The sequence below is a fragment of the Histoplasma capsulatum genome, genomic scaffold, assembly GCF_000149585.1.
Source record: "Histoplasma capsulatum NAm1 scaffold_6 genomic scaffold, whole genome shotgun sequence".
NCBI lineage: Eukaryota > Fungi > Ascomycota > Eurotiomycetes > Onygenales > Ajellomycetaceae > Histoplasma > Histoplasma mississippiense.
Window position 1 is genome coordinate 171783 of NW_001813977.1, and position 19238 is coordinate 191020.

A 19238-nucleotide genomic window follows, 5' to 3' on the forward strand; every position below is an offset into this window, starting at 1 on the left:
ATGCTAAAATCATGCTCACTGTTGCCGAATTCTCAGACCGTTACACAAGGCCTGGTTCCAAATATCATCGAGTTATCCAAGGATGGAATCCTGAGTCTTCCGAAAAAGGTCGAACCGGCGTGTACCACTGTACGACCAACCAATGCATGTGAGTAGCAGCCTTTGAACCGCGCCAAGATTCAGTTTGCTGATGTAACCTTCAGGCTTGATTTTGTTCACTTCGGGTAGCACCGGGGAACCGAAAGGGATTATCCAGGAGCACCGGACCTATGCCACTGCCGTTCGAGATTATGCGAGGATCCTTGGTCTCGATGCAGGAACTAGAATGTATCAGTTTGACGACTATGCTTTCGACATCAGCAACAACGACTACCTTGTACCACTTTCCGTTGGCGGGTGTTGCTGCGTTCCACATCCACAGAAGGCCATCCATGTTCTGAAGCAGCATATGAACAACTTAGGTGCAAACGTATCCTTTCTTACACCAACAGTTGCCATTCAGTTGGGTCCAGAAGATGTTCCAGGCCTTAAAACACTATGCATTGGCGGTGAACCACCTTCGAACGACCTACTGTCGAAATGGGCCGGAAAGGTGAAACTCGTTAATCAATATGGCATGGGCGAAGTCGCTACGTTTTGCACGTACAACGATCAGATGAGCCCTGGCAGTGGAACCAATGTCGGACGCACCGGAACAGGCGCTGCCTGGGTTGTCTCCCCCGCATCTCCGGAACGCCTCATGCCTGTCGGCGCCGTCGGAGAAATGATCATGGAGGGCCCTCATCTTGCTCGCGGGTATCTTGACCAGATATCCAGGAAGTCTGAAGCCGGCTTCTTACAATATACGCCAAAATGGCTCCATGAGCTACATCCCGAGAGAGCATCCTCAGCTAGACTGTACAGATCTGGCGATCTTGTAAAGTATAACCACGACGGAACCCTGACTTACGTCGGACGAAAAGACACTCTATTGAAGATTGATGGCGGCAGGGTTGACGCCATCGAAGTTGAATACACTGCAAGGAAATGCCTATCACCGGAGGACTCCATTGTTGTCGACTTACTCGGCGCCATAGACGGCGTCGAAAGTCCCATTCTTACTGCTTTCCTTTACCTCGCAGACAATCCCATGAACCTAAGCGGCAAAGCCGGCCCCAACGAACCAATCACCTTCCCGAACTATCAACGACAATCACAGTGTATATTCGAAAGTCGAATTGATCAAGAAGACGATCGGTGCTACGTTACCAGAAATCCAAATCCCCACACTCTTCCTTCTCGTCGATCGAATACCGCGCACAAAATCGAACAAGACCGATCGGCGAAAGTTGCACATGCTAGGCCAGAACTACTACATGCCCCAGCGAGAAGCGCCTAGCGGAGGAGCTGGCGAGGGAAATCCGAAACTAGCGGCGGGCCGGGTTGCTCCGAAAGAAGGTCCTGTCCCTGTCAGCAACAGCAATGGCGGCATGAACGGGACAAAGAAACGACAGGTTCGTGAACTGGATGGTACGGACGATTTGCAGCCTAAGCGGCAAAAACAAGTGTGCTGATTTTTCCCTCCCTTCTTTTTCTTCTACTCAACTTCTGGGAGTTGATTTACAGGCTAGAAATTCAACCGTTACGTCTATTTGGCGAAGATTTTGGAATATTGTGCATTTTGTACGTTGAAAGAGAAGAGTCTGCTGGTGTTGGGGGGGGGGGAGACGATAATCGAGTTGCATTCAAAGCTGTGAACGGCGCTGGTCAGAGTTAGTCTTCTGTATATTTCTCTCTTTCGCTTTTCCTACCCTTGACTTTCTCATTTTTTTAATATTATTTTCATCTTCTCATTTGCCAGCCCACGCACAATACGCGGCAATAAGGGAAAAAAGGGTCTATCGATCCAAATATAGAAGTCTGTGACGGCTTTAATAGGTACTATGTACATGCACGCATATATGTTATATATAATATACAACGAAGTACAATATCTATCAGATGCCACAACAAACCACTCAAACAAGAGATTTCACCCACAAGCTAATGACCACCCAACCCCCAGGCCCGGGCCAGGGAAGGGAAAGGGACCGACTTCATTCCCTTAAGTAGTCATATAACCCCCCTCTCTCTCTCTTCCCCCCCCCCTTCTGCGGGCCTGAAAATTCTAAAAATAAGCAATCTTTCCCCATCCTCATCCCTCTCCGCAACAAGATCAAACCCACACTTCCTCAGCACACGAGCGGACGCAGCGTTCGCCTGATCAACTTGCGCCTCGATTTCGTTCGCCGCTACCTGCGCCGGCCAGAACCTGTCGACGAACGCGGAGACGGCTTCGGTTGCGTATCCCTTCCCCCATGCGGAGGGGAGGAATATGTAACCCAGCTCCGCGACTGGGTCGGCGCGATGCGTGCCTACGACTCCTATCATGGCCATCGGCGGGTTTCCACCAGCATCGATGCCGCCATTGCCGGCCTGGCACAGCTGACCATCATCTGTATTAGTCGTGGTGGCAGTGGAAGCAGTTGCAGGAGTCGTCGTCGTGGGTGATATCATGCCCGTCACAGGAGCAGGCGGTGAGACCACGTTGCCGGGCGATTCGATGGGCTGCAAGGATGGGGGGAGGAGGTAGACGGCGAACATCTCTGCGCGAGGGTTGTTTTGCCGTAGGACGCCAGACATGAACTCTCTGCTGTCGTCGAGGGATTTGCTGACGCCGCGGGGGCTGCCGGGGAACACCAAGACATGGGAACACAAATGGTGTCAGTTGTACGAGCTGTGATTCTTGTGGTTTTGTGTGTATGTTTCTGTGTGTGGTGCAATCAATTGTGGGGGGCTTTTTGATCTTTCTTGTTCTTGTTCTACTATTATTGCTTTTTTTTTTTTTTTTTTTTTTTTTTTTTTTTTTTTTTTTTTTTTTGCTCTTTTATCTCTGCGGTATGATTGAAGGAATGAGGGTGTTGGGTTGATTTAATATCAACGCATGTGTACGCCCGGCGCCCCGCGGACCTGCAACCCAAGCGAGAAAGGAGAGAGTGTATATATACAGAACATGCAAAGCGTCCGAGTACAAGTCATGCATACATATAGGTATGTAACTGGACATACGTGACAATTCAAGAAAAGGAGAGGGGTTGAGGCAGAGCTTTCTACACACCTCCACCTTGTTGCCGACGGATTCGACCATATGTAATGATACCCTTGCAAATGCGACTCGTCCAATCTCTCCATTCGAAGCCTCCTTGTCGTGAAGACATCCAGCGTCTTGTGTTCTCCGGTACCTTGCGTGGGAGACATGGTGAAATGGGCTCTGCGGGATGAGGGGTTTCTAGTTGAGTTAAATCAGTTAAAACGGACCTCTGTGCAGCGGGACGCGAGAAGTATTTATGTACTATGTTTTTCTTCTCCGCTGCTGGTGACTCTCGTATACATTAGTTCATATGCTGTCGTTCTAGGCTACTTTCCATCTGTGAGCGGAGTCCATTTGTAGACTAGAGCAGAAAGCTTGACAGGGGCACCATGAGGATATCGATGCTGCTGCGCGATGGACTCTCCCCGACGGGAACGACGTCGCAAAAACATTTACACATAGCGCAGAGCCAGAAAATTAACAGAAACTTAACCTCGAAGACTACCAGCTACCCCAGTATAAAATTAACATCACTCTCCTCTCTACTATTCTAGAAAGGACGTACGCAAATCGCGACCCATTTCCGCCGAGCCGCTAGCCACAGCTTGGCCTGTCTTCTGGACGTTACCGATGACGGGGGCGGCACTGACTGATTGGCCCAACAAAGCCTTGGGGGATGTTAATGCACGTCTGGATGATAACCAGGGGGCTCCAGGCAGGAGATGAGGAGCGTGTTGGGCTCATCCGATCCGCAGCGCACGGGGATACAGCGAGCGGCAAGGCGAGGGGTATGCCAGCGCTACCAGTTTAGAAAGGGTATTTTGGGAGTTGGCTTGGATCAGACTAGCATTCCGCAAGAGTCCATGGTAATGACAGAGAAAAGGGGGGTGAGGTTGGTAGTTCCAGTTTGTTTTTGGCCAGCAAGGGGTAAAATAATGTATCTCCCCCTTTTTGAGCATCGATAAATGTGTACGTTGAGCTATGATGAGGACAGGCCACTCCCGCTCTTCAAGGTGGGCTCGTCGTTGGGCGCGTCGTTGGGCGCGTCGTAGGGTGGGTTCCTGTAAAACTGCTGTTCCAGCCATCGACGGGAGTAATTTTGTCCTCTGCGGCGATGAAGCCAATCCTGATATGTAATTTTAAGAAGGCATCTGTGTGTAGAGGACATCATGTCGCAGATTGAAGTTTGCTATACCTCTCTTCTCCGGATCCCCCCATTCCGAATAAATGTAAATCTGACCCGAAATGATAATGCTCGTGGTGGACATCGTACAGGAGGGAAGCCGGGGCGAATAATCCTAACGGGCCATAAGAGATGGTCCCGAAAACAACGTCCTTTTTCGCAACGGACCTTCTGTGGGCTTTTGGCCACGGCTGGCAAAGACGGCTCTTGAACAATAGGCCAGGAAAGTATGAAGGGCGGACTGGGTGAGAAGGGCGTGCCCAATCCAATCTATCGAGCAGACGAGATGCGGGTGAGCAATCCCCCTTGGAGAGACGAAGAATGCGCTTCCATGTATGAAGCACAACCGTCAACAGAGCTAAGGAGTATATAGTAACCACGATACTCCAAAGCCCCCAGACGGTTGACCGCGTTGAAAGCAGACCACCAAAGGGGACTGAGCCACACGATATCGAATATGCTGGATAGTAAAAACTTGACGCGGAGTGAGTAAACCAGGATTCCACAAGAATAGTAGTATAGGTACGGAGTAGTGTGTATGGGACTGTAATCGTAGAGCAGCATGAAAGCCAATCGCTGCCGGGTATTGAAATACACGCTGTTACGAGATTGGCCCGTAATGCGCTGGTGGTCGCTGCGGCCTGCCCATGTGCGGTGGCTGGATCCGCGCAAGCACCGGCGGCAGACTTCGAGAGTTTCAGCGTTTCAGGTACCGCCAGGGAACGCGGTTAAAATTAGCCCGTAAAATACACCGCCCCCGTGACGGTGGCTGGCCCGTCGTACTGTGAGTGCTGAGCCGCCGCTGAGTCAGCACCCTGCTGCGCCCGAATCAGCCGCCGACTCCAGGCCCGAACCAAGAGTGAACCAACCTCGTTTAGGCTCAAACTGGCAGACAGATTGACCTCAGCCCTGAGTCCCTGGCAGTCTTTTGGCTTCACGTCTTTTCTTCGTTCTTTGTCTCTCCCTCTCTCCTGCTCTGCTTCGCAGCCGTTCGTCGCTTTTTCCACCGTCATAACTATCCTCCTATCCTCACCGTCCTCATCATCCTCCGTCCCTATCTCCGTTAGCTTCCTTCGTCGCCTGGAACTGGGTGCCAACAACCTCTTCGCACTCGCTTGATTTCCTTTGGCTTGTTGTGCTCCACCACCGACGCCCTGACTTCTAGGCCGTTCAGGTCTTCTTCGCCTTTTCGCAATCACTCCCTACGTTAGGCTTCGCCGTTAGATCTTGCCCTATTAATAGAACAGTTGCCAGCCCTACCTACCTACCCCATTCTGCCGACTCATACGACTAGATATAGAAAACCCCGAGGGTTCGTGCAACTCGCATATTTGAAACGGCCGCCATCCATTTCAGTTCTCTCCTTCTGTCGAAGCGTCACGTTCAATTTTTTTTAATTTTTTTTAATTTTTTTTTTTTTTTTTTTTTTTTTTTTTTTTTTTTTTTTCATCATGCGGGGTTTTGCAGATTCGTTCTGGACTCCCGACTATGCCAGCGGGTTGGGTGTCCTGATATCCAAGTTGCAGCAGGGAATAGTGGAGAATCAGCAAATACTCACCATTGCCAACATGCGTGCCGCTGCGGAGGAACAGTACAGCTCAAAACTCGGCGAAATAGCCCCCGCAATCGATCGCATGACGAATGGCTTTGCAAGAGATGATGGTGCCAGTGTCCGAAAGGTCGGTATGCTGAGCTGTTTTTGGCTGTAATTCCTTTGCTGATGCAATATTCTGTAGGCGTACGAGGGGATCCGCAGCGAAATGATCGAAGCGACAAAAAATCATCAGAAAATCGCAAACAGTATCCGTGAACTCGTCGTCAACCCCTTTGGTCGCTGGGCCGATCAGCACGAACTTCGAATCCTCAACAGCCAAGAAGAGCTCCAGATCAGGATCAAGGAGCACTATAAGCAGTCAGAGACCGTGAAGAAGCTGAGGACCCAGTACTTCAACAAATGTCGCTTGGTCGAGGACTTGGAAGAGGAGAACAAATTGGCTTTTCAAAGCCCCGAAAAGGAGAGTGCTGATAGCCCCAAAGGTGCGCCTCCTCATCCACCAACCATCGTGCTTCCTGATGCTTCAGAAGACTTCGAACCGGTGGAACTGGGGGACAAAATTTTCCCACCAGAAGAGCTCAAGAAACTGTTGACTCATATGTTGGAATCCATTAAACTCGGGGAGGTTAAGTTTCCCATTTTAGGCACCTATCAAAATACGTCCACTGGTGCAGACATTGTGGACTTTATTCAGAAAAGCATGGGTGCGTCGACCGTCAGCTATGCGGAAAGAATCGGCCAAGATCTGGTGGACAATGGCTTCTTGCGCCTTGTTGGAAACGTTGGCAGCACTTTTGCCAACAGCTCGAGAATGAATTACCAGTGGCGTTCAAAATCTTTCCAGATTTCAGGTATTCCTGAGAAAAAGAAGCCGCTGATGCGGGTCACATCGATGGGGTCTGGAGGCGACGAGGTTGCGGATTCTCCCACTGCTGTTGCCGTTGCTGATTTATTCTCCCAATGGAACCCACTTAATAACTCGAATCCTAATGAGACCCCCGCCCAAAAGCTTCGACGCGAAGCCCGGGAAGCCGATGAGCGATACAAGGCTGCAGTGAAAAAACTCGACCGCTTACGATGCCATCTTGAGGAAGAAATGATAGACTATCTCAAGTTCATGGAACGCTGTGAACTAGATCGTTTGAAGGCTATCAAAGCGGTTGTGTTAGATTTCTCGGGAGCAATTAGCAATGTCGTTCCGTCTCTGCGCAGCACAGTCGACAAGATGATGCTATATCAAGAGACTATCCAGCCCCTTGGAGACCTGAGATATTTGTTGGAGAATTATCGTACTGGAGCATTTGTTCCCCGCGTTCAGCCTTATGAGAACTATTATGGCAATGTTGACGGTATTTATTATCTCTTTTAACCATTTATATTGGTTTCGGAGAAAGAAAACAAAAAGAAGTGATAGAGAAACTAGTCTAACTGAATTCCAACACAGAACAAACCTTCGGTGTAGATCTGGAAGCCAGGGCTCGGGCGGATAGGAAGCGTGTTCCTATCTTGATTACAACTATCTTGACCTATCTTGACAATCGTAAGATCATCAGACCCCGTTGTTTTAAGCTTCCCCAGCATCTAACCTTGGGACAGACTATCCGGACCTCGAGGGAGACGAAGCGCGCCGTGCTATTTGGCTGCATGAAGTTCCTCTCGTCGTCTCGCATCATTTACGCAATGCTTTGAATAATGGAAAGCCATTTAGCCATGAAGTTTTAGAAAAATACGACATACCCGTTGTTGCGAATGTTTTGAAATTATATCTTCTTGAACTCCCTGGTACATACCATCCCACTGCTCGTTCCTATGTTAGCTTCCTATACGCTAATAGATTCTGTAGATTCTCTTGTTTCGTCTCAGGTTTACGAAATCGTGAAGACGATATATACCACAACAAATGAGGCTCCTGCCGAAAGTCGCGTCAAGGTTCTTCAAAGTACTCTTGGACAGCTCCGCCTCAACAACATCGCCACTCTTGACGCTATCATTACTCACTTTACTCGCCTGATAGACCTCACATCCGCAGACGAAGCCTACGTTACAGCCCTAGCACAAAATATGGCGCCTTGTATTCTCCGCCCACGGCTCGAGAATAACCTCACCATGGATGAACGACACAGCTACCGCCTCCTTCGCGACCTGTTCGACCACAAGGATGAAATTTTTGGCGAACTGAAACGCCAATCAAGCACGTTGGGTAGCCTCGGGCCAGGATCGAGACCCCGCGCCATCAGCACTGACGAAAGCAACCGGCGCGCAAACATGGAGGCCCGCCAACGAGCTATCGTCGATCGCAGCCGTGCCAATAGCCCCGCCCCCGCCAACCGGCACAGACGTGATAAATCAATCGGCGGCGAATCGACCCGCTTCCCTGTCAACGTCAGCAGCCCTCCTGCATCTGCCACGGGCCGAGGACCTCGCCATAGTCTCGAGGTCCCAGATTCAGCCGGCTCGTCTCCAGCCGCAGATCGTACCGGCAAACCCACCATTCCATCCGCAACAGTCCGCGACTCCATAACCACCAATGGCAGCGCCGGCGCCAGCACCGTTGGCGGCGACCACGCTGCAACAGACAGCATTAGCTCGACCACCACATTATCTGACCCCCACGCGCCCGCCAGTACTGTCAACAACGTCATGGAGAAGAGCAATTCCTTATCCCGTTCGAGCGGGCGGTATAGCCGCATCACTGGGTTAAAGCGCGATAGCGTGGCAGAGAATGACAAGGTTGCATCTGAGGCTCCGAAACCTGCCGGTGTGACATTGCAGGATGCGCCGATGGATGACTAAGGTTTGAATGAGTCGTAGTTATGTGGAGTGTCGTGAGTGTGGATGAGTGTCGCTACGTGCGTGGAGTTGTAGTTAACGAATTGAAATGACCAGGGGCTCTAGGGGATTTTTAGGATTTACTATCATTTGTTCGTTGTCTATTTGTTCGTCAGTAGTGTCAATCGGAGGATGAATTGTGGCACTGTGTGGATTTGTGAGCGCGGGTGATCGACTGCTGCGTGGATGTATGGGCGTTTTGTCTTCTTTGCCTTCCATTTTCTCTCTTTCGTTTCATCTTATTTTTCTACGTCTTTGGCGGTTGATGATATCCGAATCAGGCTTGCTTTCCGTATCATGTACTTCGCTGTGGATTCCGATGATGATTTCTCGTGTTTCCCTTCCCCCTTTCGTCCCTACGAGTCTCTTTAGGGTTTTCATTTTATATATATGTTTTTTCTTCCTTTATTCTTTTTCTACTTCCTTTACTATTTTCACTCATATTCGAAATCCCCACCCCCGTCCCCCAAAAATATCTCAACCTCATTCCGCTCTCGCCATTAACCAGGTCTTTGTTCCCTTTGTGTCAATGTCGTAAGGCCCCTTCGATCTATACCCCCCTGCTTGTGATTTTTTAAGATGTTAGGAGTTTCGATTTCCCAGTACATAGATGTTTTTATCCATGCCGCGCATGTACTGTACGAGTGAGATCTATGCGTTTGATTCCCGCAGTGCACGGCATCTACTATGCGAACCACACCCTCTTTTTTCTTTTCTTTTCTTTTTAATTTTCTTTTTCTTTTTTATTTTTTATTTTTTATTTTTTATTTTTTTTTTTAAAAAAAAGTCACAGACTAAACCTGAGTAGATGTAGGACTTATGGGAGGCCAGATTGGATGAATCTGCTAGACATTTATATATACGTGTGATAATCCCAGTATGTAGTAGTAAAAGCTCTCGGAGACCTTTTCATTTTCCCCCTAGGGGGGAACCTGAAGATGGGGCGGGAGGAGACGAACGTTATGAGGGCATTGATGCATGTCGGATGTCAGATCAAACAGCAAATGAATCGTGAGGAAGATACAACTGTATTTATACTTCAACAACCATAACACATGATAGACACACACTGTGGCCAATAACAATTCATACAAAGACAAACGCGTTCAAGAAATAAGTAAAAATAAATAACTATAAATATAAATATAAATTAAAAAGGTTGCATATACATATGTAATTCATCACATCATACTATTTCGCATATCCGGCGCAAATACACGAAAGGGACTCGAGAAAACATCCAGTGCTTTTGGGACGCTTTTGGACTTCCTGCTCATCCTGGTGTTCCCGGCAGGGCTGAATAAAAGGATATGGTGATACTTAAAAATCATCATAGGAAGGAATATGAGGGGTTGGCTGCACTGCCATAACCGCTACGCTACGTAAATCGGCTAGGGAATGAGGAAAGAAGTACGGCCGGACAGGCAAGTGACATGAACATGGAAAACGATATCACGAATGCGTCGAACGGGTCGGTCATGTCGATTTCGGTTTCTGGCCGTAAACGACAACACTAAATTTTAACAGGCACCGGCGGCCGGGGGAAGGCCAGAGGAATCGGGTTATTAGTCCACAGATGCCATAGGAAAAGGGAAGGAAGGAAGAATTGAATATCAATAGTAAGAATCACGAGACTCACATGGGCCAATACGCATGAATTTTCGGATCATGCAAATCCTTCCTCACCGATGTCAGATATGCAAGAATCTGGTTCTTTTCCCAGCCCAGCCCCCGCGTCATCAGCGCGAGACTGAGCCCTTCAAGCCCGCCGCCGATATTCGCCAGTGTCCACAGACCCACCAGCTTATCCTTGCGGTCCTTGGGCCAGCGGTTAGTGGGCCATTTGAAATTTAACACGTTGACGTTCGTGAAGCCTGCATCGATGAGGGTTTCGCGATGGTTTTTCGCGGCATCCAGGGGCCGGCCGAGGTTGATGCTGGCTTGCAGAAGCAGGTCGCTGAATTCTTTGAGGGCTGGGCTTGTATCAAGGGTGCCGTCATCCGAGGCCATTGGGAAGATGCAATCTATTAGTTCCAGGTAGCCGCCAGGGACCAGGTGTCTTTTTGATGTTTGCCGAATCGGAGAGTAGCCATTGGGTTAGTAGGTAAGTTGTGATGGGGAGAGCGACGGGAAAGTTCCAGTGTTCATCATCGTGAAAAGGACAAGTGGAAATCAAGGGACATACTGGTATGCCTGGTCAGCAAATCGGGAGAAATCTGCAAAACTGCCAACCATCATCCGACTAAAAATGTAGTCGAAAGGCCGCGTCCATGTCCAGTCCTTTTCCAGATCGTCGATTTCAAATGAACAATTTGGGGGTACGCTATCAGTACATAGTTAGCTCAAAGGTCTGCCATTCATGCTCTACAGTTTAGAAAGGAAATAATACCATCACATACTAGAATGGCTGAATGGGGCTCAGGTCGACACCAACCACCTTTTGGAAGGGACGAAGACATTAGACCAAGGTTATTCACTGTCTGTGAGAAGAAATAAAGGGGTATTATTGCAAACGGAAGTGGTCGAACCTCTGCAGAAGGGTGGGCGTCGGCTAAAGGTGGGGGTTAGCAGTAGGATTTATAGGGTTTCAGATATAGCGTCCATGGACAGAAAGACGGTAATACGCCTTACCAAAATCGATAGCCCAGATACCAGTTCCTGTGCCTACGTCTAGGACACGCTGTGCATACTCTGCACCTGGGGCAAAATGCATCTTGCCTCCAAAGGTAACCAGGAAGTGGTGATTTTGCATATCTTTTTGGTCCGACAATGTCAGCCAGTTTTTAAACAAGAAGACATGTCCGTGACTGTATGCATTGCATACCTAGTCGGTCCTTTTCTTCCTGCAGAAATATGAAGTGTTAGCAAATCCCTTACTCAGTTACCCGGACGCGTAAAACAATTTTTTTTTTTTTTTTTAAAAAAAAAAAAAAAATTAAAAAAAAAAAATAAAAAAAAAAAAATTCAAAAGGTTCTCGGTCTTACCTCGTCATTAGGTAGGATATACTCTGTGGGGTTTCGGTTAGCACCTCCTGGGTATAATACGTAGGGGGTAGGGTAATGAGCAGAGGAACGACTTACTCCCCACGCTGAGGGAGTGATATGTCCGTCCATTTTCGACCACAAAGTCACGGACGCTCGATGTCAATGATGCAACAGATAGCAAGTCGTCGTTCTAAATGCACGTGGGGATGAGCATGATTTAACATCAAGCCTTTCTGCAACACGGTATACCCTACTTACCACGGCAACTGCAGAATCCTCATCGGAATCAGGGAGCTGACAGGTGGGTCAGTCGTCGATCAAACTCAGCGGGTATGGCTAAGCTCAAGCCAAGGTATATTACATACCAACAAAGGCGCCTGATGGACTGTGTGCCCAGAGTCAGAGGCCATGGTTGTGACATAGACATGCAAACAACAGCAACAGCCCTGGAATAATAACCACTATTCCCCGTGTAGCTGAGCCGACAAGAAAAAGATGTTGAGGTCGAAATGGGAGATGAGAGGCGCCGCCGTCCCATATCCACCAGATTGCTCTTGAACTCGGGGACTAATCCCTCTCAGAGCCCGGTTCGAGGGAAGCGAGAAACTAAATTGATTGGAGGAGATGCACACCAACGCGGCTAGCTTTCCCAGTTCCCCGGCGCCGTCTCTTAGGACGCCGGGTTTGTATGGAGGGGTGGCCACGTTGATCATGGTTCAACAAAATGATCATTGGGCGCCTGTGTGTTGGGATACAGGGCCAACGGGCGATTCCTGATATTCATCTTTGACCAGCCAGGAGGGGTCAAGGTCAGCAGCATGCTCTGAGTGTCATCTAGACCCAGCATAAAGAGCGTTCGAATTGTCGTCGACTCGTCGAGGAAACCTTCTGAAAAATACTATCGTTCTCCTTAAGGTTTATCACACTAAACCACTGTCCCCATCATTTTCATTGTTCTCAGAGTGCTCCAGTCTGCTCCAGTGGCAAACCCTGTCTGTCATGCGGCTTTTGTTGCTTCTGGTCTCATCGCTTGCCGTAGCGTACCTTGTCGTTCGGCGACTGCAAACCTGGTACCGCCTGCGGCACATCCCAGGACCGCGATGGTGCGGGTGGACTGATATTTGGATCCTCTGGCGTGCATGGACAGGATCCTTGTACGAAGATCTTGGTGACCTGTGCCAACAGCATGGTACGTAGGGCTCAACCATCCCCCATTCAGAGGACAACTCAATTTTGAGACTCGCATTCGTTTTACCCGGGCCGCCGCTGTCCCGATCCCAAAACTTAAGCTTGCCATTGATGTCACATCTTTGACTGACTTTTGATCCGTGCAACCACAGGACCGCTTGTCCGGGTCGCGCCTAATTATGTTGTCTGCGGTAATCCCGCCGAAGTGCGGCGGATGTGGGGAGTTCGTTCAGAGTGGGACCGCTCGCCCTGGTACAAGGGTTTCCAGCTCGATCCTCCGAGAGACTGCACGCTGTCCATGCGCGATAATGCACTGCACACCGTTCTAAGATCCAAGCTGGCTCCAGGCGTAAGATCCCTCCGCTGCTCTGCACTCTGGGCGCCGAAACCTTTTCAGATCGCTGCTGAACATTCCCTCCCTTCTCTTAGTACTCCGGCAAGGGAATAGAATCTCTGCCCGAATCTGTAGACGCGCAAATCGCTAAATTCATCCGCCTAATCGAGACCAAGTACCTGTCCACAGACTCGGAGCTGCGCCCAGTCGATATTGCGCGGAAAGTCCAGTATCTTACCCTTGATGTGATCTCGACCCTTGCATTCGGGCGCACGTTTGGCTTCCTGGACAAAGATGGGGACCTGTTCGATTATATCAAGACCACGGAGGAGTCGCTGCCGCTCATGCAGATGATTGCGCTGCTGCCGTGGCTCGTGAACGTGTTGCAGTCGCGTCTGTTCAAGGCATTTCTACCGTCGCATACGGATGTTGTTGGCGTGGGGAAAGTTATGGGGTTTGTTTTCCTTTTTCACCTGTTGGAAAGTGTTGGGAAACTCAGGGAATGAGTAACTCCATGCTAATAAACGAAATCCAAATTACCCATCTCGCAGCATTGCCAAAGAAGTCGTCTCAGAGCGATATGGGGATAGCAAAATCACCAAGCCAGACATGCTGGGTTCGTTTGTTGCCCATGGCCTCAGCCAGAGGGATGCTGAAGCGGAATCCCTGGTCCAGATGTAAGCATCTGCCCTCTATCTAGATATATATATATATACATATACTGCCACCAACAGTCCTGTTACAAACAACCTAGCGCGCATGAGCATGAATAAATAAAACAAATCTAATACCTTTCGCCCGCCCAGCGTCGCCGGCTCCGACACCACCGCCACAACCCTCCGCATCTCGCTCCTCTTGCTCACAACCTCACCCAGGACATACGCAACTCTCGTCTCAGAAATCGACACCGCCATCTCCCGGGGCAGCATTTCCTCACCAGTCACGGAGGCCGAAGCCCGCAGCCTCCCATACCTGCAAGCATGCATCAAGGAGTGTTTCCGCTTCTGGCCCCCGATCACAGGGATTATGCCGCGCATATGCCCGCATGAGGCCGTGGTGTGTGGCGTGAAGGTCCCAGGGGGTACCAATGTGGGATGGAGTGCTAGAGCGGTGTTGAGGGACAAGGAGGTGTTTGGAAAGGATGCGGAGGTCTTCTCGCCCGCCCGGTGGTTGGAGAGGGCGGATTCCAAGGTGGGGAATGGGGCCGGGGAAACGGAGCGGTTGGGTCGGATGGAGAGGACTGTGGAGCTTGTGTTTGGGCAGGGGAAATGGGGATGTCTGGGGAAGCCGATCTCGTTGTTGGAGATCAACAAGGTGCTTAGTAGGGGTCTGTTCTATACCGAACCAACGTCCCTTGATTCTTTTTTTTTATTTTCTCTTTCACATATAATCCCCTCTCCTGGATAGGCTAACTCGGACCACGCATAGTTATTCCCCCGTTTCACCTTTCCCATCCTAAACCCCCCCCACCCAATGGATCCCTTCAACTATGGCGTTTGGATCCAGTCAGGATTGTTCAGGAAGATATCGCGGGGGGCCCATATCCAAAACCCGCCCGAGTAAGAATCCCGGGCGGGAATAGCATCAAGGCCCCCCCCCCCCCCCCCCCCCCCCCCCCCCCCCCTTCCCCCCTCCTCTCCCCAATACCAACTAAATAATTCAGACCATGGCTAATGCGATAATGTGATACGGTGCAATGCGACACACGACATGAGGTGCGAGGCCGTGAACGTAAATAGTACCCATGGATACCTACATTCCTTCATTACTCACGAGTGGATGATATGAGTCGATTCTCTCTATCTGCCCTACATCTTCCTTTGTCCCTCCTTCTCTTGCTTCTTCTTCTCTTGCTTCTTCTTCTCTTACTTCATCTTCTCTTGCTTCATCTTCTCTCTTTATTCATGCCTGCGAAACACGAATGGAGCTTGCGATCTGCGGACGCCCCTCTATATGTACATGTACCTTACTACCGTGTGCTAGCCGTAGCTGCGCCCTATCATTCTTGTTTTCAGCGGGGTCGGCTTTAGTCTGCTTGTGTCTCCTTTCTCCTTTCCCCATCCAGCTATCTATCTGGTGGGCTTTGCCTGTAGTACGACCAGCCCATGCCTTGGGTGGTGTTTCACGAGGGGGTTGAATCCCGGATAACTAACTTAACTATGTGGCTAGGATCAAATGATTTCAAGTTTATGTCTTCGGGAGGGTTAGGCAATCGAATCAATTTTATATTTCTCCCACGTTTCAAACGTCGTAAGAGACGTTCGCGATGATGACTGACTGCATGGAAAGGACATAAGAAGTCCTGGATAAAGATGCACACGTGTGGAAATACACTCTTAACCAGATGTGTCTAATTAACGATATATTTTTTGTATCTTATTATAACTAAGCTATTCATGCTTTGTTTTATTCATACAAACAGACAGAGCAGTTAAACCAGGAAGAATATTCAACACTAGCGCCTGTGATACAAAAATGTAACTCCAAGCCCCTCATGCAAGTCAAGCAAAGAATACTGAGTAAACATACATACACCTCGCGAAAACAAATAGCTCATCAAACCATGCAGGCTATGCCACAGCGAAGTAAAAAGCGTAAGTAAAGCAAAGCAAAACGCACACCAATGCAACATCAATACACTAAATAATCCCTAAGCCTCTGCCCGGAACAAGCCCCTAAGAATCGCCCCCCCTTCTCCACAAATAAGCTTCTCAACCTCCCCCTCACCGACAAAACAAACAAGCTTTCTCTCATCCGCTCCGGGCCCAGCACCAGCCCTCCTGGTGGGTGTCTTCGGCTTGGAAGGTGTACTGGTCCCCATAGACCTGCCACCAACTCTGCTAGTAGTAGAAGTAGACGCGCGCCCACGTCCCTGTGCCTGCACCTCCCCGACCAAACCCAACGTCTCCAGACTTCCAACAACATCCCTAAACTCGGTTGCTGCAAGGGGCTGTAGGATCTTGTCCCGGCGGCACAGTGCCGAGTACGTGACGAACAGTTCATTGACAGTTGGCGCTGCTGCTGCTGCTGCTCCTGCTGCTCCTGCTGCTCCCGCAACCATGGATGACGTCGTTGACAGTGTACCATTGTGCATGCCCCTCTTCCTATCCCCGTTATCGAAATCCGTCTTCCTCCGACCCAGCACAATGAGCACACAAAGTGCCACTTTCTGCTGCAAATTCAGCCCCTGCAGCCGCTGCACCGTGCCATGCCCAAACGTATTGGCTGTCACGCGCGCGACATGCGCGACCGTCGCTCTGGGTGCTGTGGCGGCCGTATATCCTGTAGCCGTAGCTCTAGCTGTGGAGGATAAAGCCGACGACGGAGTATCCGGCGGCGAAATCAAGGGGGAGGCCAGGTTTACATTCTCGACCAGGGGTACCTTGGTGGGTGACCTGCAAGAGCTGGAATTTTGTTTCTGCCTGGTTTCCTGCTCGATGAGGTCGATGGTGCGGCGGACGATGTCGAATGCCTTGCGCAGGTCACCAGTCTGGGAGGCTACCTTCCGCGCGCAGAGTTGGATCGCGGCGGGCTGGAGAAAAGGAGTGAAATCTTCTGAAACGGTGGTTGCACTTGCAGCGGTATTCGAACTGGGAAGCAGGGAGCGGAGCCGCGTAGAAACGATGTCGGCGATCTGCGAGGCCGTGTAGGGTAAGAATGGGAGGAGGCGTGGTTTCATGTTCTTGGATTTTAGACGGGGTAGGAACCTGTCCGTCAGGTCGAGGGCGTTGGCGATACCGATCAACACCAGGCGCGAATGGGGCTGTAGGGACCATTCGAAGAGAGTGTAGAGGGTTTCGACGTCGGTCGTGAGGAGGTGGTCGATCTCATCGAGCGCGACGAGGTAGAGCGTGGGGGATATAGTGGTAGAAGTTGATGAACTCGTGCGTTTCTTCTGCACGAACATGTCCGCCAACAGTTCCGTCCGGCTCTTCCTGAACAGTTGCAGATCCTCGCACAGCTCGTCTGCAATTTTCGCATAGATATCCTTCGAACTCGTCATGGTCGCACAATTGATGCGGGCGATCCTGACAGATTCCTTGTCCATATCCACGCCGATCATGAGATCCTGACACACCTCGTCCACCAAGGCGGATTTGCCAGTGCCAGGCGGACCGCTTACGTACATACAACCCCCCCGGCGCGATTGTACCAGATTGAGAATGAACGAGGTCAATTCTTGTCGTTCGCTCTCCCGGCCCACAAGTCGGCCTGGGGCGGCACTCCTTGCAAACAGCTGACGGGCGGGGGTGTAGACTGTTTGAGCATTCGCCGGAGAAGCGATCATGCGAGGAGTTCGCGGTGTCAAGGGTTTTCCCAAGCAGGAAACCTGCACGCGGTGTCTGGGAGTAACGGGAACGGCTTGAGAGACGGATTTTGTATTATTGACAGATAGAGCATCTCTGTAGCGGGATGGTGTTCTGGGAGTGGTGAATTCGAGCGGGCGCGTATTTTCATCTTTTCAGACTCGGTTAGCAGTTTTTCTTCTCTTTTGTTGCAACTAACCAAACCCAGTCGGGGGAAAGCGGTTGGGGGTTTTGTTTAGAGTGCGCCCCAGGTGGTATTAGGACCTACCAACTACAATGGCGGTATTTGGAGGTGAGATAGACTCGTCGACTGTCTTGTCAGGAACAGTATGTTTCGAAGGCACATTACGGAAGGGGATGATGGTTCTTGGTTTGGCGGTGGTGGAGAGGCTACGACGCCCATGTCTCGACCTGAGGCCGGTTGAGTGGGATATAGAGAGTTCATCATCGCCATCACTATCGTTGGTCTCTTCCTCGTGTATTCGGGGCTGAGGAGGGGCCTGGGCTCGTCGTTTGCTGGAGCGCAACGATGAAGCCGTCGAGCAATTGTCTGGTGGAACGCGGGAAATCAGTCAGAAACCCACACACGACCGGGAGACGGGAGCAAGAGCTTCAAAGAAAGCAACTTACCATGGCGCAGTCTCTTGCGCAGCACGGAGGAAGCCATTGCGGGCAAGGACAGAACGCTCGCTGGTTTAAAGGCAGGTGGTTGAAGCAGCGGGAGCGAGGGGAGCGAGAGCGACGGGGGAAGTATCGCGGCAGTCCGACCCAGGTACCTCTGGGCAAAGAGGTACTTCGTTCCACACATAAGGGCGGTGGTCGCGTTAAGCAGCCCAGCGCGTGGGCACAAGGCCGGACACGAGAAGGGACAACGCGTGGGCCCCCACGACACGAGACGCGACCCGTGACCCTGGCCCGCTGGATTGTTGGAAGATGCATGCGCTTGCACCCTCTTGATGGCTCGAAGGGCATTTGTCCTTATTAAGTACATAGAAGGCTGGAGTTGAGTGAATAAAGAAATATAGTTCTTTGATCCCAATTACTCCCCTACAGTGGTATTCTTTGATCTGCTCAGAGGTTACTCCGTACTTGTAGTCGTAAACCGTCAACGCGAAAAAGTGAATACGGGAACCTGCTTAAGCCACTTTGGCAGCTATGGATAAAATCGATGACTCAGCTGTGCATAAATAATAGCGTATCGGGCCTCTCTAGCTTCCCGTATACATTATTCAACTGCTTGCAAGTTTAGCCGGGCGGGAGGAATAATGATGATCCGGATGCCGGTTCCCTCTGCTGATTCATCCACAATAGTTAGTTAGTTAACTAGCGTCACTGCTCATCTGCCTTGAACCAGACAAATCTTTTGCCGGATGCGTGAAACTTCATTTCTTCACACCAGCTCCCAGTCCCCCTTTTTTATTCCTGCCAACTGCCGTAGACCCTAGAAACTTCGCACTAGACAGCAATGCCTTGATTCTACCGATTTTCTATCTTTTATGATCCCTTTGTCTGCTGAATTTTACTGCATCTACCTACTCTTGCTGTTGTTCCTCCGTGCTGCTTCCCTGGGGCCTTGAATGCCCCTCCCCCCATATACAGGCAGCCTGCTCTTAACTCGTTACTTCTCCTTCCTCAACCCACGTCGTACATCCTATCCTCCCCTATTTCCCCTCATATCCGCCCGACAACTCCTCTTGAAATACGCCCAGATCGTATAGATCCAGATAACTCCGACATCCCCCTCAGCT

At 50.3% G+C, this 19238-nt stretch overlaps 5 protein-coding genes across 5 annotated transcripts in view; 3 read left to right on the forward strand and 2 right to left on the reverse strand.

The window, feature by feature from the left end:
• The window catches only part of HCAG_06387 (predicted protein), a gene marked incomplete at both ends in the record, with an annotated part of 2802 nt that extends 1249 nt beyond the window's left edge, over window positions 1-1553 (forward strand). Inside the window, 3 exons of the mRNA XM_001538732.1 lie at window positions 37-148; window positions 204-921; window positions 1199-1553. Coding sequence (XP_001538782.1) covers window positions 37-148; window positions 204-921; window positions 1199-1553 — 1185 coding nt within the window. The remainder of the gene's footprint in view (window positions 1-36; window positions 149-203; window positions 922-1198) is intronic.
• A 4190-nt stretch (window positions 1554-5743) lies between these two features.
• HCAG_06388 (conserved hypothetical protein) lies at window positions 5744-8640 on the forward strand (the record flags this gene model as incomplete). The annotated part of the gene is made up of 5 exons (XM_001538733.1): window positions 5744-5971; window positions 6029-7196; window positions 7292-7387; window positions 7444-7629; window positions 7691-8640. 5 exons carry the CDS (start codon window positions 5744-5746, stop codon window positions 8638-8640), a joined length of 2628 nt encoding a protein of 875 aa, XP_001538783.1.
• A 1671-nt stretch (window positions 8641-10311) lies between these two features.
• On the reverse strand, window positions 10312-12374 carry HCAG_06389 (predicted protein; the record flags this gene model as incomplete). Its single annotated transcript, XM_001538734.1, has 10 exons — window positions 10312-10735; window positions 10862-10999; window positions 11076-11113; window positions 11205-11227; window positions 11308-11430; window positions 11501-11519; window positions 11662-11684; window positions 11758-11851; window positions 11920-11955; window positions 12294-12374. 10 exons carry the CDS (start codon window positions 12372-12374, stop codon window positions 10312-10314), a joined length of 999 nt encoding a protein of 332 aa, XP_001538784.1.
• Window positions 12375-12660: 286 nt separating this feature from the next.
• Window positions 12661-14746, forward strand: HCAG_06390 (predicted protein; the record flags this gene model as incomplete). The annotated part of the gene is made up of 6 exons (XM_001538735.1): window positions 12661-12850; window positions 13002-13198; window positions 13279-13637; window positions 13735-13860; window positions 13990-14497; window positions 14612-14746. The coding sequence occupies 6 exons, from the start codon at window positions 12661-12663 to the stop codon at window positions 14744-14746; spliced, it is 1515 nt and encodes a 504-aa protein (XP_001538785.1).
• A 1087-nt stretch (window positions 14747-15833) lies between these two features.
• On the reverse strand, window positions 15834-18157 carry HCAG_06391 (conserved hypothetical protein; the record flags this gene model as incomplete). The annotated part of the gene is made up of 3 exons (XM_001538736.1): window positions 15834-17641; window positions 17759-17800; window positions 18121-18157. The coding sequence occupies 3 exons, from the start codon at window positions 18155-18157 to the stop codon at window positions 15834-15836; spliced, it is 1887 nt and encodes a 628-aa protein (XP_001538786.1).
• Between the last annotated feature and the right edge of the window lie 1081 nt (window positions 18158-19238).